This window comes from Gobius niger (genome assembly GCF_951799975.1).
Source record: "Gobius niger genome assembly, chromosome: 18".
Taxonomy (NCBI): Eukaryota; Metazoa; Chordata; class Actinopteri; order Gobiiformes; family Gobiidae; genus Gobius; species Gobius niger.
In genome coordinates, this window is record NC_136869.1 from 15,811,261 (window position 1) to 15,837,529 (window position 26,269).

Genomic DNA, 26,269 nt, shown 5'->3' on the forward strand with positions numbered 1-26,269 from the left:
TGATATGGATGGTCTTATAAGTGCTGCTTTCTATAGTTGACAGAAATATCAGGACACTACACATTTGCATAGGACACTGTATAAATTCTGAATAAAAAAAAACAATGTTGTCCTGTGCTTTCGACTCCTTTAACGTCCATTATAATTGTAGCACGCAGGAATCATATATAAACTATTTGTGCTAACATATGTTTGCTTCCTAATGATGATGATATAATTACGACGCACACACGCAAGTTATATACACATTTATTTGTTATTCTGCATATGCTAATAGACGTAATGGGGAACAATGCTCTACAGAAATGTTGACATACAAGTACCATAACAAAGTGGTTCTGTGGTCACATAATTGTTCAGACTACTACATGCATACAAAGATGATGTTGCTTTGTACAGAAAATAAACAGTCTGTAGCTCTGAATGTGTTAAATGCAGAAAATGATGAACAATTAAAACAAATGTAATCGGCAAAATACACGAAAAATAATAAGAATGCAATAGCTCAATGCATTTTAGGGAGGTTTTAGTTAAGCACGCATGAGTGATACGAACAATACCCAATCTCTCGGGGGAGAATACATAACCATTCCGCTGCATATTGTGTAAAGGGGTTTGATAATGCTGAGACAGTAAGACAGAGCGCACTCCCATTTTTGCTGTCATCTCCAACACTATTTATTTCAGTATCCACACAAACGCCATCCCAAGGGAGTCTCGCCGATCAATCCCTTGTTCCTCTCGCCCTAGCTGTCAGAATGAAGGATGAGTCCGGGCCTACATGGAGAAGTGATAACGACAAACAAAAAAGGGGGAAGTAAAACTCAACATACAGAGATGGGGAAGTGTCATTATGTGAAGGTCGGATGTGTTTGAAAGGAGGTGGTTTTACATACACAATTATGTTAGATCGATGTTGATTTAGGAGTATATGTACACAAAATGGGCCACAAATGGTGCAATGCAACAATTTAGGGAGTGAATTCTTTCTATTTATCAGTTTATACAGTTCTGGAGGGCATGCAATGTGGTAAGTGCCTTAAGCTGCTGTGTCTGCATGAGGAATCGCATGAACTCAGCTTATGTTTTTTTTTTTTTCTATTCTTGCATGTGTTTCATGGGATTCCCAAACTCTTACTGGCCAGAAGTGTTGTATTGTGCTCCTTTCTTGCCTCACTGAAGACTGATGGGGTGGATACTGAATGCATTACATATATTACCCAGAGTGCTTTGCTCCAGGAGCCAAGACATCAATGTGGAATTGACAACATCACCATTCAAAAAAGCTGTGAAAAGAAAAACAGAGTTCTATCCAATTCAGAGAGTTGTAGAAAACCTGAGAACTCAACAACATTACTTTATCTATTACATAAAGACCTGATTTCTCCTATAAAATTAGATTTTTTTTCTGTACAGTGCTATATGAACAAAGCAAAATGACTTGCTACCTTCTCATAAACACTTATGAAAAGGCACGCAGCATTTCAACCACCATATATGGCAGAAAAATTGTGGTCGTGCTCCATTTTGTTTTAGAAAAAATAGAATCATTCTCAACATTGATTCACAAAAAACATAAAACCCATTGTGTGGCCATTAAAATTATCTTTGACAGACATAAGTTGGACTTCAATGAACCCAACTGTAATATAAAAGGCCCTACTGGTCAATTTGGATCATACATAATTAAATTTGTCCCTTGATATCAATACGAAAAAAGTCAAACTCAAATTTTGCATTGTTTGTGAGATTCCGGTAGCTGTAATACTGTTCGCCTCATATTAAAGATACAACATTTGAAAAATACAAGTAGTTTCTGCCTGTACACTTACAAATCCCATAGACAGAAAATAAAGTGCCACAATTCTTGGCCTGCATAGATTGCAGTATGCGGTATTGCACATTCCACACCTTTTCTGTGACATCAAAAACATGATTCGAGTAAGAAAAAAAAAAAAAGAAGAAAAACGTAAAACAATAGACAATAACCACGCACCCATTTCTGCCAATACCCTCGAGGTTCGTGAGGCTGCCACAAACGCCACACTGCGCCAAGAGTGTCGCTACAAAACAACAAAACAATCATTCCTGCAACAAACTGGAATCGAAGGCAACATACAGACGAGATAATTTCAGTCAATGTAAAACAGAAGTGAGCAAAAATAAAAACTCCTTTGGGTTTTTAAGTTTGACTGAAGAATAAAATGATTTGTTCACAATAATAATATAACACAATAAATTACAGTCCAGGACGCAAGAACACGTGTACAAAATAAGAAAGAAAGAAAGAAAAAAAAAGACGCTCTCAAATTGATCAGCAGGATCAGATAAAACTTGCAGTAGTACCAAAACAAAACGGACATCGGGGGTGCCGAGGATATGACCAATGCGAAAGGAAAAACCAAAACATCATAATCATATCAATAGTAATAAATGCGATTGTATATGTCCTTACATTATTGAACTCTATGCAGCTGAGATAGACAAGAGATTGACAGTGTGCTTGATTTGGTCCATTGACGCCACTAGGAAGGAATATTTCGTATTTCTATCGTAGGTGATTATCTATTGCCTGCAAAACCTTTTAGTGAAGCGCTACAAGAGCAAAATTTGAAAGGATTACTGACCAGGTGGTGTATTGTGCTGCAGAATCAAGTGCTATTTGGCTAAATCCTACCAAGTTTAAGTCAGATTTTCTATGACCAATCTACACTATGTATTTTACACTATTCGATACAAGATGCCAAAGAGTAAAAGTGTGTCTAGTTCTGAGGGGATGAGTAGTTGCTTGCCCTAAGTCGTAGACCTATCGTTACTTGTTACATTGAAGATATTTGGCAACTACAACTGCATGTGAGTAAAACGAACAAAGGTGTTTGTGTTTCTCCTCCTCGTCATGACTCGATCTCTGGGTGCACGACCGAAAACTTTGACAATTACTATCGAAAAACCCAAAACGTTACATGTTTTCCATCGACCGTTAATCACACAAAAGAAAATAGAAACATTACAAGGTCGTCATGGGAACATTGCATTTCCACAAAAAGTAATGATATGTGTGTGTGTTTTTTTTATTTTTCATTTTAGAGTTCGCTACAATGCAACACCCGATCTGAGGGCTTTCTTGCGCTTTTGACCCAAACCCACCCGCCATCTCGCAGCCGTTTCACATTTCAAACATTCGTACCACCCAACATTGACAGTCTTTTTTTTGTTGTTTTGTTTTGCCTTCCAGTGCATTGTCATAGGCTTTGATGTCCCGGTATTTACAGTGGAGCGCTTTCAGCAAACTAAGCACCGTAAAATATCGTGTCTTTGTTTTTAAATGCATGCTTTGTACAGTTAAGTCCCCCTCGCTTTAGTTTGCTAGAAAAGAATTACAGTATGTACATCAGGAGGACCGTGAGTCTACCTACAGCAGTTGATGACATCCTTCAGGTCTCCGGAGCCTGTAAAAGCACCTCAGTTTTTCTCTTCTTCAGCAAAACGTAACACAAGTAAAAGGGACTCTTCATGCCATGCAAAAATATCTTTTACTGCATCCCTGCCCTTGCTTTCCTTAGTCTCTTAAATGGCCTTATAGTCACATGCTGGTTTCGCAGGTCGGAGAGAGACTGCCATCTCCTGGTATCAGATGGATCTCCGTTGTAAACATGTGGTTCTCAACTTTGTTGTTGTGTCCACTTTGGTTGCTGTTGGACCCACCGCTCGCCCCGACGACGCCCTGGGTGCAATTTTGTGCTGCCATTTTGGGCGACAGAGGGCCCACCACAGCACCCGCCACCTCCATGAGATGCTCCTCAGCCGCCGGGTCTTCGTCTCCGGGCGGGGTGTCCATGACTAGCCTTTTCGGGGACAGCGATTCCTCCTCCGCAATGGGACCGAGCTCATCCGAACACGGAATGAGCGGCGACATCTCTCCGTCGGGCGACTCGTCTTCCATGAGGCTGGAGCTGATGTCTCCAGGAGAGGTAGTGCTTGGGGGGGTCAGCGGGCCTTCTGCCGAGTTCCTGTTTACCTTCAAACCCTTTATCTTGAGAGGATTGTTCCCTCTGGGAGAGATGTTTTCCATGGCGCTGTTGAAGCTCCCATCTTCGTCTATGTAGAGCTCAGACTCATAAAGGTTTTCGAGATCTAAAAATGGCGGCGCCCTGGGATGGTGGATTTGACATGACTCTTCCTCGCCTGGGTTTGAGCCATGTTGTCGATCTTCTGAACACCCGGCTTCTTGGACCTCCCCCATCTCCACCTCCTCCTTTAGTGTGGATTCTTCCTGGGTGTGACTTTTCTTGGGTGAGCCAGGCCCCGTCATAGTTGTGCTCATGGTGCTCACTGAACTTGCCGTGTTCAAATTATTGAATGACTGCGATTTCGTCATCTGGTTGTACATGTCCTCTAATCTCTGAGCGTTAAGGTGCTGTGGCGTTCTGTGTTCATGCTGTGGGCTCCCTGACGTGATTATTCTTATTCGATTCGGTGAGCCCTCTGGGTTTCTCTTGTCTGGCGATTTTAAGCTACTTTCTGAGGACCCATGCTTCGCTGACCCCCATCGACTCGGCGACAGGTGGTTATCGAAGGTCTTCTCCTCTCCCTTCTCCACCACAACGTCCATAAGCTCCATACTGCGAGCAAATGCATCTTTGAGGTTCATCGAAACAATACTTCCGTTTCTTTTTGCCCTTTCGAGTGCCTCTCTCCTCTTAATGGCTTTTTCCTGTCTCTTCTGCTCTTTGTAGAACTCAGAGAAATTGTTGACAATGATGGGGATCGGCAGGGCGATTACCAGCACTCCCGCAATGCAGCAAAGCCCCCCTACAATTTTACCAAGCAAAGTCTGTGGGTAAATGTCCCCATAGCCCACTGTAGTCATTGTGATAGTGGCCCACCAGAAAGACGCGGGGATACTGGTGAACTTTGTGGCATCTTCATCCTTCTCCGCAAAGAACACCAAGCTGGAAAAGATCATAATGCCCATGGCGAGGAACAAAATAAGCAAACCGAGTTCGTTGTAGCTCCTTCTTAAAGTGAACCCCAGAGACTGGAGACCCGTGGAGTGCCGGGCCAGTTTCAAGATCCTCAATATTCTCATGATCCTGAATATTTGCACCACGCGCCGCACGTTCTGAAACTGCAGCACGCTCTTGTTGGACTCAGTCAGGAAGATGGTCACGTAGTAGGGCAGGATGGCGAGCAAGTCGATGACATTGAGCGGGCCCTTGAAGAACTTCCACTTGTTGGGCGACGAGAGGAAGCGGAGGAGGTATTCCATGGTGAACCAGGCGATGCACACGGCCTCCACGTGGGCCAGCTGTGGGTTGTCGCTAGCCAGACCGAATTCGTCCTTGACTTGGAGGTCCGGCAATGTGTTGAGGGACAGAGCGATGGTGGACAGCACGATGAAGAGGATGGATATGATGGCCAGGATCTGTAGACATGGAAACAAAAGACGAGATTAGGGCCGGGCGATACGGGGGAAAATGAAACATGATTTTAATTTCTGATAGAATTAAAATGGTCACCACAACATACATGTAATAGTTTCCATTTTACACAATCCAAATACTAGTAGAGATGTGAGTGCAAACACAAATCAACAAAGTATTCAGTTACCCTACACAGCGCACAAAAACAGATAAGACCGTAATTATGGCAAGCTTTGCAGTGGTCTCCATTTTCACTTCCTTATCTTCTACATTATGTTATTTGTGGCTTAAGGAAGTGAAAAATCACACAGTGTCATAATATGCATAAAAGGCTGCTGAAAGGTATAAGATAGAATGAACTGCTGCGTTTGCACACAAAGCCGTGAGGGGGTTTGGGAATACAAATGAGTTTTCCATGGGCAGAAACAATATTATCCTTTGACAAATGAATTGCGTTTATGGTGCAAACAATAAACAGGGAGAATTAATTGTATGCATCTGGTATTTCAGGAAATACGAACCTGGCCCGAAAAAAATGAGTTCAAAACGAGTGAAAGAAACCCTCTGCACTGAATGAATGGATAAACCAGTGGAAGGATACAAGAATCTCTCAGAAAACCACAAGTATTACGATCTCATTACATCCAGAGCAGGTTTTTATTCTGATCATTATATAAGCAGTGTGTTTGTCCTCGGTGTTGCTTTTCCACGTAATATGCTTTAAAAAATCCTCTCTCCAGGTGCACATCCGCATCGGCAGTGGCTTTTAAATTGCTTTAGAAATGCCAAAGTAGATCTACAAAGCACTGCCCTTGAGTCCCAGACCACTGTATTGGAGACACCTCTAAACAGTTTATAAGTGTTCTTTGTCTCTATAGCAAACAGGTCCACAAAGGGTCCCAGGGCATGGGCTAAGAATTGAATCAGCTTTCATCAAATCATCTGTTGTTCTTGGCCAGGCTCATAAAAGTAAATATGAGTAGCTTTGTCCATATATATTTGCTCTTGAGTCAGAAGTGGCCTTTTCATTATTGGAAAAGGGCCTCAAGATCACAATAAAGACAAAAGTGTCAAACGTAAATGCTACTATTATTTAGGTCAAATAAAGTCTGCACACAAACACATATTGTGTCTCCATGGGGTCTTATTTATTTACCAGACAACCTTGTAGTTTAGACCTCTACATGTGTGTGAAATGCAAGGGATTCTTTAGTTCAGCAGTTCATATTTTACTCTTCTCTCAAATGTTAATGTACTTAGTATCCATAATGTGCTCTGAGTAATGTATTTGATTATAAAACAAAAAATGTTTATCAAATTGCAATCGTAAAAGAAAAACATCAATATTTTTCCAAACCGCTCTTCAGCTGAATGACCATCACCAAATACTATAGTCTATATATCGGCCCCTCCGACCACCACTAACCACTCACTCGCTCAAACACTACATTCACCCAGGCTTCCTGCTGTTCCCAAACGGTCTTCCCTTCTCTGTTCAGCTTCTGAAGTCTGACGGGATCGGGCAGAGCAAAAACCCTATTTTTTCGATTGATATAAAAGCTTTAGATTTCGATTCACAGGCTACAAAGATTGTTTTTTTTTCCACAAATGTCTGATTTTACAGAATACAAACATTTTATCCCACTACTTCAAAAAAGTCAGGTATAGAAGCATTTAGCTTGTCAATGTTGAAACGTGGAATAAAAAAAGCGTAAATATATGAACTTGGAGCACAAAGTGTATCAAAACCCATTCTGTACTGCCAGTTGTTGTTATGTTTTAGTCGTTTATTGCACCACAATATCACTCAAACATAATTCTGTGTATGGGTCTAATAGTCTTGGCAAGGGTAAAGTGTGTGAGAACATCCCTCATAATCCTGGGAGGTCAGCGCTGCTTGAAGCTCTGTCCTCAGCGGCTGTTTCTGAACCTGATTTATTGACCCCAGCAGATTAAGGCATACGGGACGTTAGCCAAATATGCTAATTAGGGGATTATCTTTGAATATGTGATTAAATGTTATTACACGGCTCTCAAAGTGCGTCCTTTTATTCCTCTCCATGTTTTATCTCGGAACGTACAGATAAAAGTCTTTGCCATGCAGCAGGGATCGTCAAGGTCTTCCACACACACAATTCAACTCTGTAACTCCAGATTTCAGTCATCAATCTCCCGTCTCCAGCACGGCGCCTCGGACTAGCCTTTCAGTGGAAATTATAGCAGAAATTGTCATTGTTTTGTGAGGAGTCCTCTGTGACCTGGCTCCATAGAGGAGTGATTAGGATCTAATGAACGAAGCCCGAATGGTCTGCATCAATATGGACAAACATGGCACTCAGAATACTGATCACAGTCTCTATCCACAGAGGGAAGTTTGGAAATGAAAGCACTTTCTACAACAAGGCAAACAACAGTGAACCAGTGCACTTCCAACAAGTCTATACCAATTAAGAATGAATTACTGAATAATATAGTACATTATGTTCAAAAATCTACAATAAAACACGGTATAGTACATGTTATGCTCTCAGTGGTGCTACTTGGGAGTAAAGGCACAGATATTGGTCAGGTATTACTCTAATACAAGTAACAGCGGCTCAAATGAAGTAGTATTGGGTATTGAAAAGTAAGAAAGAAAATGGTTGAGGCTTTGTCGATAATGACGTTGTAGCTTCAAAAATATTAAGTTCGTAGCTGATTGACCACCTGTACGGCAACACAACAGGGCCAAACCATCTCCCTTTCCGTGACTCGTGCGTCACTGGCATTGTGTATCTGCCCACTGCCACCTACTGCTCTGGAAAGCTCATCAAAAAGCTTTTACATGGGACAAAACACTGCATGCTGCTAATTTTAGACGTTTTTACTTCGCAATAAAAGTCATTTGATGAATTATGCCCAAATTAAGGCCTTAAAAGTTATTCATTTGGATTCAAACTGGCATCAAATAAACATTTCTTTGAAAATATCATTTTTCCTTCGCAACAGAACCCACACCAATGACATTGCTCAACTATTTTAATTGCAATAATACAATAACTATGGGCTAAAACTAATTCAGCTGCAGTTTTGACTGAATGTCATTTACACAATCTTTTGCACAAAGGTTTCCCGTTATGAATATCCAAATTTCCCCTCATTCTTTGATTGAATGTTTAGGAATCATACAACATGAACATTTTGCTTATGTGGCATTAAAAATAAAGTGTCTCGGCATTGAAATGGCCTTCAAAAGCATTACATCTGACTTGCTGCCACCTCTATAAACCCTGGGTATTGAGTGGTGTAAAAGTAATGCATTTTCAACAAAAATGCTACAAAGTAAAAGGCTTCAAAAAACTACATTTCCTTCATTACTGCGCGCCTCTGTGGCCTCTGAATAACTTTCAGGGGAGTTTCATGGAGTGTCATCACTAAATGAATGCTGCTGACTATTGGGTTAAGCCTGTTAGTCTCCAAGTGCAGTCACCTAGACCTGACCTGGCCCGCAGCACAAACACTCCCGTCACAGAGAGGACGCTGCTGCCTCTAACTTTCTGGCAGAAGGAGCTCACAGACTCTATGCCAGGCGACTCCATCAGAGGACCGGAGCTCGTGTCCTGACTCCTGACGCACGCCCTTGGCATGGTGTCAGCATCAAGGAAGAGTCCATTACGGTGAGGGATAATGGGGTTGCTCACTTTTGGCTTATCCTGGCTTATACATACCTGTGTCCTAGCACAGGCAAAACGTAATACACAAAAGTAATTTGGTCACTAAGTCCACTGACTACTAAAATATCCTGCCCATGTTTACAGTCATTAAACATCCAGCCACGTGCCTTATTGTAAAAAAGAAATAGTATAAATCCAAAGGGGAGGGGAACTTGTTTGCCTATACTTTTAAGTAGAGTTTGCTCTTGTTTGGTTTCCCAGTGTTAAAAATATTATCTGGCATTTGCTCAATCAGAGAAAGCTGATAAAACAACTTTAAATCATGGGTTTTTGCCTGTCTAGTGCCAAATTCTAAAAAATACCATCCACATGTAAAAGGATACCTTGCTCAACTATCATGTATTTCTCAGTAATGAGAGCTTACCCTGCCAACTCACAAACTCACAAACAAGTCCCTGCAATGTTCTGACAGACTGCAAGTTTGTTATGAGAATACTCTGCATGGCGACGCAAAACTTTAGAGGGCTAGCTCTGCACACCCTGGTGGTGATCAGGTATTGAAGTACTGTAAAGCACAGCTGTCCTGGGCCCAACTGTTGAACACATGGCTGTCAATCTGTGCCAAACAAGGATACAAATTACCTCATTTATCAAGCGTTTGCTCATGTGCAAAATGAGTAATATGTGCAAAAGTGGATCAGCAGCAGCCTCATTTGCGCATTTTTAAGCCAGCATTCCCTCTATTACATATCAGATTTTGGGCTCTAATACTATAACAGGCAATTTCAAATGGTAAATTAGGAGCATCGTGGACACTACATTTTATTTTACCTTGATGAATGACCCCCATAGTGTATTGTGAACCTCATTCATTCATTCAATCAGGGTGAATGCCAAACTGCCGTCTCAAACAAATACAATGTGACAGAAGTTTCCTCTACAGACTGAATGACAGCGTATGGTTTACTCACTCTCACTTCCTGCCACTGCATGAGCGAAGGGAAAGCAGCCCTCGTACACTGGAGTCTGGTAATCTCTATACGGATTGTATTAACCTGTACTACTTCAGCGGAAGTAGTTAAGAGGGATCAATTACTTTAGCCTAGTCTGGTCTGACCTCTGATCTGTGGGAAATGTCATGAGTGGTGGATTATGAAAAAGGAAATGAACCTGAAACTGTAAACTGACCTGCACTTAATCATTTTCTAAAGGATAAAAATAGCATTGTCTTTAAAAAAAAGAAAACAGGTTTCACTATCATTAATGGAAGTTGTATTTTAGTCTAAGTCTTAAAATACCAGAAAGCCCGAATGAGAAGCTAATCCCAAGTGAATAATTCAGTAGAAGACGCACTTTGTATTCTGCCTGGGCTACTATTCCACAATTTATGGTATTACAAAGCAGATGGAGAGGGATCAAAGATTATTAAATCCCACCTGACTGACTTTTATTTTTACACCGTCCACAGGAGAACTGGATGATACTTAGCGCATTTCACTCCTGAGTTAAAATATATCACGCATCATAAAAGAATAAATAATGTGACAAAGGTCCTCAATGCACAAGAGACACTTAAATAAACGGAGCAGCACTAACACAGAGCTTTAGGCATCACTGTGTGCTGTAGTTAGTTACATGTCACCAGCCAAACTTTACCATTTTACAATAAATATATACCAAGATTAGTGCAATGTTCGACTATATACACCGAAATACTAACAAATTAACAACATGTACTTTTTCCTGTTAAATAGTTTCACACACTGCAAAAAGTAATCTTGAAATAAGTTTTACAACTGGGATGGATGGATAACATTTTGCAGGGGATTTTAAAGCAGTACTAAGTAACTCATGCCCCTAGAGGTCATAAGCGCCACTGCATGTGTTGTAGCCTGTTGCGTTTTTTTACTCATTAATTGTCCATGAGAGTAAATACTACGCTGACAGAAAATACAAAGGGAGAGAAGGATATTGTACATCCAATTACACAATGGAGATCATTTTTTTCACTCAAACTTGGCTGTAAAAACTGTTTAAGTGGCACACAGTTAGCCTTGCCCGCTAGCCTGTTAGCTTCTTTTTCGTAATTCCATTAGTGTGTATTGTGCCTCCGACCCGGGCAGGAAAGCTGCAAGTGTGGTTATTCTAGGGAGATGAAAGTGAAAATATACGGAAAGGATTTAATAAGGTAAACAAGTTACTTAGTACTGCTTTAACAGTTGAAGAGAAATAGGTCTTGAATAGATAAACATTGTCACTGAGCCCCTTGCAGTTAGACGTATCAACAATGTGCTTATCGGAAAGATGAAGACACAGAGAAGCTGAAAGGGCTGGTGTTTCTGCTGCTGCGGTGAATGAAATACAACGGAATTAACATAAAATCTAAAAAATGTCATTCCTAAAACATAAGACTGCACATTTATTGGAATAATTGGAGCAATTCGCAAAGGCTGCAGTTTTTTTGGCAGTTCGATAAGTGGCTCTCAACCGGAAGTCGCGGCACTGTCCCCTTAACGTCTTTAGATTCGTTTTTTGATGGTTTGCCGTATTGATCAAAACCCTGCAAGGAAATACTAGCTTGAGGGGAAGCTATCAATCGCCTGAAAGTTGGGACACTGAGTCAGGGAGGCACTAGCTAGCTCTGTATTGATCTAATTCACTCAGAGCTTCTCTGGACCGATCCTTTCTGTTTTCCGGCTGACCCTTCCTTCCACTTCATCAATTCATTCTGGACTAACTCAGCCGTTTCTCAGTCAAGTATGATAATTTTTTCTTAGAATCAATTTGTGTGATTATGGCTATGCTAATGTGTATGGATTGCTGGACCTGTGTGGTATCTTATCCAGGCATTAAAGCTTATCAAAGCGGAAACAGCACAATTAGCTTTGTGCAATCGTTTTTTCGGGGACGTGTTGTTAGCGAGGACCGAGTGCGTGCATCGGCATGGTCGGACAAGCGTACGCTGTCACGCAATTATCAATAACAAAAATAAAGTTATAGGAAAGCGAGTAGGGATATTTCAGGAGATTTAGAAGGCATAAATAGATGGGGCGTGACTTCAAAGTTGCGCCCTCGACATTAATCAACAAATGAGGAGTGAAACATCATCTGCACTTTTCTGCCGCTCCATTGCATTCTCCACAGCAGCGCTCCAGAGATTCACAATATTTTATTTGGGAGCGCTCCCACTTGGATCTTGATTCTGAAGCCATTAGTGTCCAGGAAAAGAAAATTATTCAAGCTTAATAAACTCAGATAGAATTGAGAGGTTCTAGCAAAACGCAGAAAGTGCAGCGCATATTAATGAAAGAACGATTATTCAGAGAAATACATTATCAAGCCTTTTGTAAACTTTTGACAGCTCCCAGAGGAGTCAATAATTGTGGCGGATATAAGCCATTTGTCTTGGCGTAACACAGCAATGCCATACTGTGTCGCTTGTAATTCAATTTGCCATCAATCAGCTTGAGTATATTATGTCTCCCTCCGTGCTTGGCAGCCCTTGTCAAAAATACTGCCGCGCCGTGATTCAAGCTCGCAGGACTACATAGATGCGATGATGTGACTTTTAGATCGCAGCTGGATCAGTTTTGCGTTCGGACCGTTTATAATTTCTGTTTTGTCCACGGAGTCTGCCCATATTACGCTACATCAGAGGGAACAGACGGTATCGACGGAGCCCAATGCCAACGTCGTACACAGCAGTTTTGAATTTCTATTCAGCAAAACCGCGACGGTGTCTTGGCAGCGGCCCGATGACACAACAAGCAACATTTTGGACAGCAGCAGGCAATATTCAACACGTAATGGCAACTCTGGACGCCAAGGTTGTTAAGTAAAGTACACAGGTGGTCTAGGTGGAGATTCGTCCAAGTCCAAAGCCCCCTGTCAGAAGATAGGATTAAGAAATACAGACCGACCTTCAAGCCTCGCTACAAACTTAGCAGAGCAGGGAAGTTATCCATTATGAAGCAAGAGGACTTACTAATGCCAACGAATGAAGATCAATCAGACCAAGAAGCAGGCTAAATCACAAGGTGGAATAAACCTAAAAATACAGAATGAATGCCCAACTTTTTAGATATTTGAACTTCATTAATACAAAATATTTCATCTTTGCTCTTTGAAAAACATATAAATAAACAAATACATACATGTAAGTAGTCGCCTAAATACCATGAGCAGCAGACTCTAATTAGTCTTCATAAAAACTGCATTTTTAACCCCCCCAAAATTCAAAGTGTTGATATAATTAGCTGCTCTGCCTTGGACCTTTGATCTTCTCCTGCTCGATTTTTTTCGTGTGTTTTCCATTCTGCTAACTACTGTAATTGTGCCGTTTGTTTGTTTATGTGACTTTCTTTGTTGCAGAGCCGAGGAAAGTAGGCTGCGCTGAAATATTAACGGCGACTTGTTATTTGTTGGCAAAGCATGACTGTGCTAAAGAAAGAAGACAGCAGTGTAATGCAGTTTGTGGAGATTACCGCAGGACAGTGTGATGAGCGACGTGAGTGGCGGCCCAACAGGGGAATCGAGTGAGTTCAAGGGTTGCCGAAAACAAAGGAGAAAAAAGAAACGAGCAATAGAGGGAGAAATGTCAAGTTCAGCCCCGGAGGATCAGTTGTTGTCACATTAAAGCGTTGGCCTGTGATGTAAATGCGATTGTGCATGTAATGGCAGCAATGCAAAAACATAACATAGTGCAAGAAAAGTAACATGTTTTTAGATGTGTTGCAAGTATCTAATCAAATACAAAGTTCCACATTGTTTTACATCAACTGTTTAAAGGGATATTTCAGGATTTTTGACATAGGGCCTCATTTCCTAGTTATCCAGAGAGTTGATTACTGGAGACATTCTTTTTTTTTTATTCATGCAGTCCTTATATTTGAAGAGTTTAGTGGTGCTAGGCTAGTGCTAGTGCTAGGCTAGCGCATGTCTATGGTAACTAGTAGCCTGCATTAAAAACCTCTTCAAAATCATCGAGTAGTCCTCCAAACGTTGCCATATCTGATTTGTAGAAAGCTCCTTTGTGAATTCCACGTGCAGTAATGGCGGCCGCAGGTAGGTCCGGTAACCTCGCAGATCACTCCACCGTAGCGTGGCTTACAACCAGGAAGTTGATGCTGCTCAAATATATTTTAAATGCAAAATGGTTATACTCCAAAAATTATTCAGTCAACACAGACATTTATATGGGTAGTCTGGTGTTATAAGTGATTTGTCTCAGGTGCACTGTGCTTGGGTCAGACTGTTTTTAATGCAGGCTACTAGTTACCATAGACATGCACTAGCCTAGCACCACTAAACTCTTCAAATGTAAGGACTGCATGAATTAAAAAAAAAAAAAATCTCCAGAAATCAACAACTCTCTGGATAACTTGAAAATGAGGCCCTATGTCAAAAATCCTGAAATATCCCTTTAATATCTGAAACTATTTCCTCTTCACTTTGAATTTAATAGGAGTCATTTTTATGTTATATTGATCTGAACACTTCCACTTTGTTCTGAAAAGCATTTTGAATCACTTTGTGCTACAAACAAAGTTGCCTTGTCTTGACTTTCTGTTTTCTGTCCTACCCTGACCCTATTGTTAGATCATTGTTGCCCCTTTTTAACGTTGTTCGGTAAAGTCTTTCGAGCCAGTACAGACTCTTTAAGGAATGCTGACCAACGTCGCGTTTTGAAAGCACTCCTGTCGCCTCAAACATTTATGAGTTCACACAGTCACTCTGGCATCAGCACTTAAACTAAAGTGAGTTATTTTCGAGCGCAACCTTGAGACGACGCATTCAGAGCTGATCAAACTATCGATGGATTTATTTAAAGCCCTGATAGATCCTTGAGCTATTCTTTGACTGTAATGGGCACCTAATGCCTGCCCCATCGACTGTATATCCTGTAACAGAAGCCCCCCCTTCTCAGATTTCCAAGCCTCCCTCCTCGTACCGTACTTCATCTGTCTATTAAAAGATGCCTCACTGTGCGTTGGACGCCGTTTCCTCAGACGACTCAGCACTTCTGGGGATTGGGTGTTAAAACGGGCTCCCCACAGAGAGTGGGCCTCGCAGGAAGGACAGTGGGCAAAGTCACAGAGCGTTTAATGCGGAGAACAAACCGCGTTTCAGAAGAGGAAGGTTTGATTAGGCTCGACGGGGGACGGGCAAACTTTGGAAACTTTTAATCAGGTCCAATCTTTGTCACTCTCCATCTCTCTGCCCTCCACTGTGTGGCCTGTCAATCACTTGTGTCCTTTCAGAGACCTTCCAGCCAAACTCTGCTGTCAAAATGTGTCACCTTTACAGGGAACTAATGCAAAATTTAACGCAATGGCTCGCTCCGCTTTTATCAGACAGTCGAGTCTAAGATACACAAGAAAAAAAAATTTCAAAGAAAAAGGAGGAAGAAAAGAAATACACAAAAAGTACAACAGGAAGAGAGTGTACTGCAGGTGAGGAGAGTACGATATTGCTTTATTGCAAGTTTATGTAAAGCACATTTTACATGTTTGAAGGTTCATTTGAAAACTATATAGGAGGTTAGTGAGATATGATGATGACATTGAAATACTGTATAAAATATTACAGAACTTCAAGATAAATTGTGATTACAGAAAAACTTTATAGTTTTATAATGTACACAACTACATACCAAATAATCAAGTGGAAATCATTTGAAATTATTGCCGCAACCACTGATTAGTGAGACCAAGTCAGCACACAAAGTGGATGGTTGTCTTTTGGGGGAAATATTTGTTTTACTGTCTATTGTCTCATTTGTGCGACAGAGATATCGAGTTTTATTTTACAAGCATCACCGTGAGCCTGGAAGGTTACTATGCAGTAACTCTCTGCCATGCCGTGACAGTGATGGCAAAGCTGTGATCAACAATGTCCTCCTTTAGATGTCCTTTGCTGCGGAACATGAAAGTGTGCATAAAAATATAAGAGCCTCCATCTGGCCGTGCGAGCGTTCTGCATGGCGTTTGCACAAGTGCCTTTGGCCGTTGTGGCGTGACAACGTTATTAACCTATACGCCCGGACATCTCCCCAGAGAACAGAGAGCAGGCGGACCAGAAAGGCACATGCTACATGCCCTAACTTTGCAGACTAGATGCCTGACATAATTCAGTGGGCAAAATACAAGGGCTGAACAATTTCAGGACAATTCTGATGTGTACTGTAATTACTTGTACTTATGCTTGTGTTGTGCTTTACAGGCTTGAGTTGACAAGTTTCTCAAAGGGCTACACTGTTGCTATTATTCTACTACTACTACTGCTGTAGCCACACCTGCCCTGGGGTAGACTGACGGAAATGAGGCAGCCAATCTGCACCATTGGCCTCTCCAACCAACACCATTCACTCACTCACACAGGACGAAGTGTCTTGCCCAGTTTATGTTTAATTCATAAACTAAAATATTTCGGGCTGAACTGAATCACATGCATTTCAAATCGTGTGGGTAGAGGTCTAAACAACAGCATTAGGCTCAATGCACAATGTAGAGTAGGTAACATTTATTACCTATTAATGTTTGCAGCTTTTTCATTTGCAGATTGCGACCATAGCAACTGTGATTTTGATACTACTGCACTTCACCAGAATAACATCTGGCTGTTGTTCTGTTGGCTTCATCAAATCAGGACCTCAGCACCTTCTGGTCCGGTTTGCAGCCGAGTGTGATCTGAGGCCATGGTTCTCCACCGGAAAAAGGTGGCTGCCCCTCTTCGGGTCGGTGGAGAGTCCTTCCCTCAAGTGGAGGAGTTCAAGTAACTCGGGGTCGTCAAAGTGAGGGACGGATGGAGCGTGAGATCGATAGGCGGATCGGTGCGGCGTCAGCAGTGATGCGGTCGCTGTATCGGACTGTATCAGGAGCTGAGTCGGGAGGCAAAGCTCTCGATTTACCGATCGATATACGTTCCCACTCTCACCTATGGTCATGAGATTTGGGTCATGACCGTAAGGACAAGATCGCGAATACAAGCGGCCGAAATGAGTTTCCTTCGCAGGGTGGCTGGGAGCGCACCCTTGGAGATCAGGTGAGGAGCTCAGTTACCCGAGATGAGCTCGGAGTAGAGTCGCTGCTCCTTCACGTCGAAAGGAGCCAGCTGAGGTGGCTTGGGCATCTGTATCGGATGCCTCCTGGCCGCCTCCAGCGGGAGTGGTGCTCCAGGCAAGTCCTATTGGGAAGAGTGGAAGACCCAGGACACACTGGTGGGACTGTGTCTCTGAGCTGCCCTGGTGTCGCCTCGGGGTCCCCCCAGAACAGAAGGAGGTGTGCGTGGATCGGGAAGTCTGGGCATCTCTGCTGAGACTGCTGCCCCTGCTCCGGCCTCGGATAAAGCGGAAGAAAATGGATGGGTGGATGCACTTCACCATGCAGCCTGATAAAATAAAACTTTTAAAAACGATTCCCTCGAGGAGTTTCTGAAAAAGGTGCAGCCTCAAGGTGGCGTGGCCTGCTTTGACAGAGCACAAGTCCTCCTCGGTGTAATTACTGCTAAGTGTGATGTGCACGAATGCATCACTGTGTTAATCACATGGGCCATGATCAACACTTCCTGCTTCTGCCGCGTGGCTCCAAAAAAAAAAAAAAAAAAGGAACAAACACGTAGTGGTTAATATTAATGATGCTTCGAGGGCTGCAAATATCCGTCCTGGCTGGCCTGCAGGTATGGAGATAACAGCGAGAGGAAACGGATCGCTTACATGCACTCACGGGCGCCGAATAGTGATAAAATCATCCATCCAGCAGGTTGTAGGGGCTGCAGTGTGTGGCTTTTTCGAGGGAGGAATAAAAATGATTTCGGCTCGCAGATAAAAGTGGGAAAAGCCTCGCAGAGAAGAATTCACCGCTCGACTCCCACTCTTGTAAAACACCCATCTCCATCCAATATGCGCAGTCACATCGCGGTGCGCTCAGCAAGGGGCCCATAGCTCTTGGCACAAAAAACTACATGAAAGAAAAAGAGAATCCCCCGCCCACTCGGGTCTAAGTTTATGTGTTCTCCTCAATGACTACACCTTCACCTTGACGCCTGAGTCAAACTGTGTAACCATGGAGATGAAGCCCGGAAAAGCCGAGCATGGAGCTGCTTTTATGACTTAAAAATTCCTCTATGTGCTGTGAACTCCATCCTTGCCATTCGAAAACATTGCACACGAGGGAAAAGGGAGGCAGACGTGCGCTGTGGAATTCATGATAAGAACTCTGCAGTGAATACACACGAGGGCTGATGTTGCTACAAGTCAAATAAAGTTTAAATATTTGCCCTTGGACATGACAAAAAGTAAAATAAAACAAACACATTCTATCAATGTAAAGAATGAACAGCATATTCCTCACGTCCAGGGCCAACATCTTTCTCAAAACACAATGGGGGACAATGCAGCTCTTGTTAAATTACACATGATCAATATTGTTTGTTCATACAATGGAATACTATTTTATGAACCAATTTTCTTCTTTCATTTATACAACAATTTATGAGACTGCTCTGACAAAGAGCTTTCAAAGACTTTGGCTGCCTGGGTAATTGAGACTCCTCACAAATACACTTAAAAAAAAAGTGTTCACTAGTAATATTATAGGTACAAGATTAGAGATGCTGATTACCTGTGTTGATGTGTCTTCTTCATATACATTTAAAATCATTACTGTAAACAAAGTACTTCACCATCACTGAATGAGCGTCATGTCAATAAATTAATTAGAGCCTCATCCCCTAGTGTCCACAAGAGGGCGCACTTTCTCAGTTTCAAATTGCATGACATTTCACGACTTTGCGCCTGAACTTTTTCCATCCTCCTTTTGCAGCGGGGTCGGGACAGGGGTAGACAGAAAACTTAGTTGGGATGCGCAGAGGCGGAGCAGCGTTAATCCCTTTCTCCTCTCTCTCCCCGCTCAGCAAACACGCGCCCTCTCCATCTCTCCCCTCGCCTGCGTCTCTGCAGGGACCACAGTGAGGCCAGTGGTCACCCAGGAGTCACTAATCCTAATCAAGTATAAAAGAAGACGGAGGCAGGACCCCTTTAGCCTCCCAGAGCCCACTTATTTCTGCTCCCCATGACGTCAGCGAACAGGCAGTATCATTAGCCCGCAGTGTGTGCACGCGCGCAATCGTAACCCCCTTTTTTCAAGCAGCGCAACGCGTCATTTTGAAGCGCCTATTTCTGCGTGTGCCCGCTGGGAAAGTTTGTTGTTCCCCCAAAATATGAAGGAGCCATGTAAACAGGGAGAAAAGACGCCCAGCTGACAACATGCTGCGATTTTAACAAGATTCGTCCAGATGATGTGGCATGAATTTATGCATGAACGAGAAGCACGGAGGAGGGAAAGAATAGCGCGATTTAAAATGCGGCCCAGGATAACAATCTGATGTGCAGGATTAAGAAATACATTTTTGAGACTTTAGAAAACAAGCTTTACGGACGAACTTCATGTTGTGCAGTCATTTGAAACGCTTTATTACAATGCGCAAGACAATCCCACATTATTATATATCTTTTCTTGTTAAGACAACTTAGAACTCGAGGTATCAGCAAGTTTTCACAACAGCTACTGGTATGTCCAATTTGAAATAAGGCGTTAAGTACATCTCAAATGCAAAAAAACAATATAAACTCTTTAACCTCTTAACCCGCACCTGAACCGAGCACCTTTTCTCTGGTTTGGCTTTACCCAAATCTAAAAGCTTCTTGAACAAAGCGTCGAAACAGCGACAAAAACGAGGATGAAAATACGACCAAAAAAGACCCCAAAAAAAGCAACATGGGAGCCACAAAAGAGCCACAAAAACCAGACAAGAAAGAGTAAAAAAAAAACCGACAAAAATATGGCGACAAAAAAAATCAGACATTACAACTCCAGTCGAGAAGCTTTGAGATTTGGGTAAAACTGAACTGGCGAAAATGCACATGGTTTAGGCGAGAGGTTAAAGCAAGCGCTCACAGGGGGCTCGCGAGGCATTCAGCTGTGGATGTAATTTTCAAAAAAATAATGAATTTTGTAATCTAAAACTAAACTGCATCAATAACAACGAAACAATTGAATGTTTTGACCTTTGAACCGAGAGCTAATTACATTTTGTTGTAGTGCTCCCCCAGTTGTTCGTATCAGCATGTCGGTTGTCGTGATCTGAAAAGTTTGTGAAACCCCAGTATTACGTTTCTTTGCTGTTTCACCATCACCTCTCTCATCCGCTTGATAGAACTGTGTCTTCAGGTTCAAGTCTGGAAACCCCGTCTCCAGCAAAAATCCCAGACATTCTAAAAGTTTTTGTGACCCTCTTCTATTCCTACCCCTCGGTGTGCCCCCAAACGCTCACGATTTGACCGTACATGTTCTCGAGTGCCTCTCCAAAACGCTAACTTCACTTGTCCCCTCTTCATCCCAATTACCAGGCAACACCTTGACATTGCCATCTGCTGCCGCGAGCTGAAGCGGCTTAGCAAATATGGTGTCAGCAACCTACTGACGCCTTTCCCCGTCACCATGGAAACGTGCGGACGGAATCCCTCGCTGCATTGGCATTAAACGCCGCTAAAAAAAAACTCTTCCGCCGTTTGCGAGAGGGTGTTTGAGTGTAGTATAACCTCAATGTTTTTTTTTTTTGTTTTTTTTTAGCGTGTGTGTTTTTTATATTGAGATTGCGAGCAGGATTTGTTGCAAATTATCTTTCAGCCCCTAATTCCCCATCATGTCAAGATACTGAGTCCCAGACCATTTGGTTATTTCATATTGTGCATTCAGCAAAGCTCGCTGGGATGGGATTAATTTTGGATTCCATTTACTTGGTTTCAAAGAGTATTACCTAATATGTCAGCTTTGGGATAGCCCCCCTCCAGGCTACTGCTGCTATTATGTTTATTTTAGATTCAAAGCTTGATCGTACGCCGCGGTCATCAGCAACAGAAAAGAACAGCACAGCCACAATAGAAATTTGAGCGGAGAGAGAGAGAGAGAGAGAGAACAGAGGAGCGAGGTATGAATGACTGGGCAATTGAGCTGAGTGCTGCTTCACGGTGGGAGTGGTAATAAGTGTATACGGGCCGAATTTCACTGCCTTTTGTTCAGAGAAAATGAGAGTGATGATGAGCGGGCGCCACGGCGACAGTTTCCATGGCGTTCGGATGAGGTGTGCGAGCGTGGGTGTTTGGGGGGCGGATGGAGGGGCGGGGGTTAAGGGCACAGAGCGGGGTTATTGATAGGTTATTGTGTGAGTAACCAGGAAACGGGCCTGATTGAAAAAAAAAAAAAAAAAGAATCTCGTCTCGAGGGTTTAATTGGCAGAAGGGTTGCTGCAAATAGATCCGGCGGCACGTCTGTGTTGGTTTGGTTGATCCTATATGGAAATATTACAATAGATTAAACTGATAGGGGCATCTCAGTTGTTAGAAGTGATGGGAAGCTTTAGTGAGTTGTTTTCTACTTGTGTGTGTCCTAGCATCACCTCACTTGTCAGGACTAGGACAGGAATACCAACCATCCTCCGTACAGTGTGCAACGATGTTTCCTTTTCTTGTTCCTTGTTTGTTCTTGTTTCATTCTAAAGGGCCAAACTTATACAAAACAGACTTTTTTGCTGTTTTAATCCAGATCAAAAACATACCTGGAGCGGTGCTTTGTTGCATTCGCGCATTTTTCAGTATTTCTGCATTTTCAGTTCATCTCCGTACAGGTCAGGTAGTGGTTTATTGACTTTAAACATGAAAAGGTTCTAACTCCAGGGTCGAAACTGTTACACAAAGAAATCCAGGAAATGCTAGCGAAGATGCAACAACTATAATAAACAGAATTGCTAAGATGGTGTAAATAAAGCAAAATGCTGCTCCAGAAATGTGTTTTCAACTTTGCGTAAACGTCCTCTCAACCCAAACAACATGAGATAAATAAGTTTAGTGTCATCCATATACTGCCATCAGCAAAATGTGTAGCAAAGTGTAGAGTAATTATAGCTGCAGGCCTTTTAATCACTTGTCTAATGGCCATTAGTCTTACACTAGCCAATGTCAATGAAAAAAAAAATGCCTGGGAAAACCGACAGCTCATTTTTCCAGAGCCCTCCATGGGTTATGTGAAGTGCTATGACACCCCTCTGTGCGTGGGCGGGGGTGGGACACGAGTGGAACGAACGGGTGAAGATGCGCACCAAAAAATGACTTATGAAGTGCTTATACCGATGATGATTTTAATCACTCCGCAATGAGCCTCGAGGCGTTAGGAATTAATGTGTAGAATGGAATATGTGAGACTGTGGGAGCGAGGGAGGGGGTGGAGGACATACTGTATTTTTGAGACCACATGTTGGGAAGTGTCAACCCCACAGAGAGTGCGTGACAACAAATCTGACCAAAGCTCCCAACAGACAAATGTTTAGCGCTGGCGTCCAAATAAAGATGAGTTCAGACCAGGCTTTACTGCTATAAAAAAACACCAGAAAAGAACAGTCAATTAGCCAGTACCCAACAAAGAAGATAGAAGTCACAATGCAGGGCTACATAATAAAAAAACAAGACTTTTATATTTGGGAGGGCACCTCATGTGGTTTGACAAGACAAAATAAAAAAAATACTATTTGAGCGAAAAGTCTGATTTACTGTATGTAAATTGATACTTGATGTTCGGGAGACTCCAGAGGCACCAGCAGCTTTGTAGCAGCTGTTCTATTAATCTGATGTATTTGTCTGGCAGAAACCGTCCTCATTGTGCCTTTATCTGCACAAACCCGCATGTGTTTTGAATCAGCCACAAATCTCTTAACAGTACGATGATTACTCTTACGCTTTTGTGAAATATCGAAGGTTCTCATACCTCGTCCAAGGCATTCAACTATTTCACACTTTTCATCAGCAGAGAGATCCTTTTTCCTTTCCCTTATTGCATTTAACTTAACTGGGCTCACCTGACAACTAATTATCACAGGAGTCTGAGATCGATATCAGTGATCCACAGAGCCCTGAGACACAATACCATCTATGAGTTTAATTGAAAAAATATTTTATTTGACCTTAATGGCACGGAAATACAATTTGCATAACAATTCTTAACATAGTGTATTCCCCATGTCTTGATATTTGTATGTTTGTGCTTTGCTTTAACTTTAACCTGATGTAAATGTACTTGAATGAATGTAAACCGGACTACTGCCCACCTGTATTTCAACCAGTAGAGCGATAAATGCCTGAAAAGAAAGTGAATGAAGAATGTGATGTGATTTACTGAGCCTGGACAATGGTGATTGTGAAGAGGAAGGGATGGATTGAAGAGGATGTTGGTTCTACTGCTGTATAGAGATGGCTTTCACAGTGATGTAAAGTGAGGATGGTTTCATTAACGATCGACGATTCTAAACAAAACACTCTGTCTTCTGATTCGTGTCTTCTGATTTCTAAATGCATTGAGATGAAACACTTGTGGGGGAGTCAAAAAAAAAGAAAGAAAAGAGTAGCCCAAAGGAACAAAGATATAGGCAAAAACAATGCGTTTGATAGATGCCGCACAGCAGTCACATCCAATAAAGAGTGAAAAAGGAAGCTTTAAACTGATGTGCAACCCTGATGAAGTCCCCCTGCAACACTAGCGCAGTCTGAAGAAGAAAGTTGACAACCAGAATGTTAACTCACAAAGCGTTTTCTTTTTTCTTCTTCTTCTTGCGGCATTGTCATTTATCGCAGTCAGCACAAAGGGCAGAGCAGGTGAAGTTCACACTGCCAGTCAGAACCTTACACAAATCGAACGTGGGCTGGAATCTCAACCAAAATAGTCTCCAAACCCTTTTCTCTTCAGCCTTTCAACTTTTGTGTGATTGATTTTCCTGAAAGAGGCGTGATCAAAGCCATAGCGGATATCAGAGAAAGCGCTTTTTTTAGTTTCCCAAGCTGGTGAAGTCATGACAAAAAGAGTCCATCACACCGGCACGAGCTCATATATTTTGTTAATGAAACGAAAGCTTTGCCAGGTTTTTAAGTGTCTATTAATCATTCTTATTACATGGACCAATAAACGCTGAACGTGTAAGGGACTATTAATGTTTGAAAGCACCACTAATTCCCATGTAGCAAAGATGAGAAAAAGCACACACCATAAAAGGTTCACATGGAAGTGGTGTTGGATTGGATTTTGATCAAGGCAGGTTAACGTTCAAAGGTTAATCTTCACATATAACCAAGATGTGGTCTTTGCTGACAAAAAAGTTTGTTGTGAAAACTTTAATGGTCACGTTTAGCGAAGTGCATATTTTACGGCTTCTGACTAAACATGCGAAAAGTTGAGCTATATTTAACCGTGAGTTTTCAACCATAATTGGGCCCCTTTTTGAAGCTTTTACCCCAAAGCTGAAAACGGTTGAACAACACACTTTGGACTGCAGTGCCAAGGTCAGAATAATTGGCCGTGTCTCTCGTCATGTCAGCTGTGGAGCAGTGGGCAAACAGTTTATAGCCTTTAAAAGCTCAAGTGCTCTAGTTCATAATTTAAACTCAGCTACAGGAGCACAGGTGCCTTTTGCCTGCGACACCGCAGTCTGTCAACAGCTTTGGGAGAGGATCTGGTCCAGGACAAACATTTTGACTTGTTTTAGAAAAAAATACAGTGTATGGGACTGTGCAATTAATGAAAATTTAACTGATACTTTATTGAATGATTGAGATGAAATCTCAATGTCTGCTGTTGCTGAGCTCTTTAAAAGAAAGAACATAGCTTCTGATTTCACATTAGATTAACTTCTTCATTATGCTGATGCTTCTAATGTGAGTTTAGAAGCAAAGCTCATTACATAAGGGTGAGTAAAGAGCTGGTGGAGAAGTCTGGAGAGAGGGAAATCTCTATTATCGGCATGCATTAATGCAGCCATTATTGCAATATCCCATAGAATGGTTTCTTTTACCCTTTTTGAATAGAGCGTTTCTTTCTGAGGCAGGCCTGTGAGTGACAGAGAGGAACTGCATGTAAATCACATGGCTCTTAGCTAGCAGCCCATTAGCAACCAGCGCTAATGAGCACTCACATCCTGTGCTGACCTCTGAATGTTTGCCGGTTTAGATTGAAAAATGTACGCCACCAGAACTCGCCACTCAAGCCACACATTCTCAGAAGAAACCTTCAATCAATGGTGAATATTGATTCACTTGTTTTTACATCCGCATGCAGGGCTTTCACACTCAAAATCCAGTCTGAATTTTTCATCAGAATTAATGGAGATGGAAGATGGATCTGCCGTGTCGGACTGGACGAATCAGTCATAATGGATTGAGCACAGTGCGAGAAAAGCTTTGGCGATGGAAGAAAAAAAGGAAGCACTGATCATTTCTGTATGACAATAACAGTGTTCCTGTGAAAGTAGCCATAATCTCCACAGAGAACACTAAAAGCATTACATCACCATCTGTATCGGGCCAAATGCATGTCATTATGTTGGCCCAAATACTTGTATAGAAATTCATGCATTTTAAGCATCCACTTGATTCCACTGATTATGATATGATGAAACAAAAAAGAAGTAGATTTTGCATTATACAAAAGACCCCAGTGATTGAGGGAATTATAAAACAGCACTCATTTGCCCAAAGACTCCTCGCATTAAGTTTTGCGATTCCTGTTTCGCCTAGATTGAAAGTAAACTAGCTGGTGTGTGACATCATGTAAGTCAAATAACATTGTCTGTGCTCGTGTTATGAGAAGCTGATATGCTGTTGACGCTCGCATACCGATAATGAATGTGTGCGTGTCTTTGGTCTGAAAAGCTATTCTGTACATCTGGGTGCGTGATGTCAGGGCTGGCACCGCTGGTCCCCGGTTGATGAGCAGGAACAGAGGACATGAGAGTCTGCCAGCGTTTGCGGCTAAATCCGGGCCGGGGACATGCAGCAAACCTCCCTCTGTTGTCACTTGGGGTCTATGAACAGTTGCCACATGGACAACAGTGGCTTTAACCTTGGCACCCGCGTCACACATAGCATTCTCACAACTTCTGCCTGGGACGACCCGTCTCATTGCCCCCCCTCCCCGGCCCGATCTGTGGAGCTCGTAAATGAAAAACAGCCGAAAGCATCAGCCCGCCGTATTTTTTCCTTATCTGCACAGTAATGAAGCGATGATCCCCAGCGGTAGACTCATTAAAGCAGTTCGAACTCTAAACCTTGACACACGCAGAGTCAGTCTCCTTAACCTTGACCAGTGAAAGTTTCTG

At 42.2% G+C, this 26,269-nt stretch overlaps 2 protein-coding genes across 2 annotated transcripts in view; one reads left to right on the forward strand and one right to left on the reverse strand.

The window, feature by feature from the left end:
• Positions 1-16,377, forward strand: part of stau2 (staufen double-stranded RNA binding protein 2) — a 104,053-nt gene extending 87,676 nt beyond the window's left edge. Inside the window, exon 16 of the transcript XR_013793839.1 lies at positions 16,365-16,377. The gene's annotated coding sequence lies outside the window, so the exon portion shown is untranslated. The remainder of the gene's footprint in view (positions 1-16,364) is intronic.
• Positions 270-26,269, reverse strand: part of kcnb2b (potassium voltage-gated channel subfamily B member 2b) — a 96,030-nt gene continuing 70,030 nt past the window's right edge. The window contains exon 3 of the mRNA XM_079575810.1: positions 270-5,425. Within this exon, the coding sequence (XP_079431936.1) occupies positions 3,584-5,425 (1,842 nt within the window). The 3' untranslated portion in view covers positions 270-3,583. The remainder of the gene's footprint in view (positions 5,426-26,269) is intronic.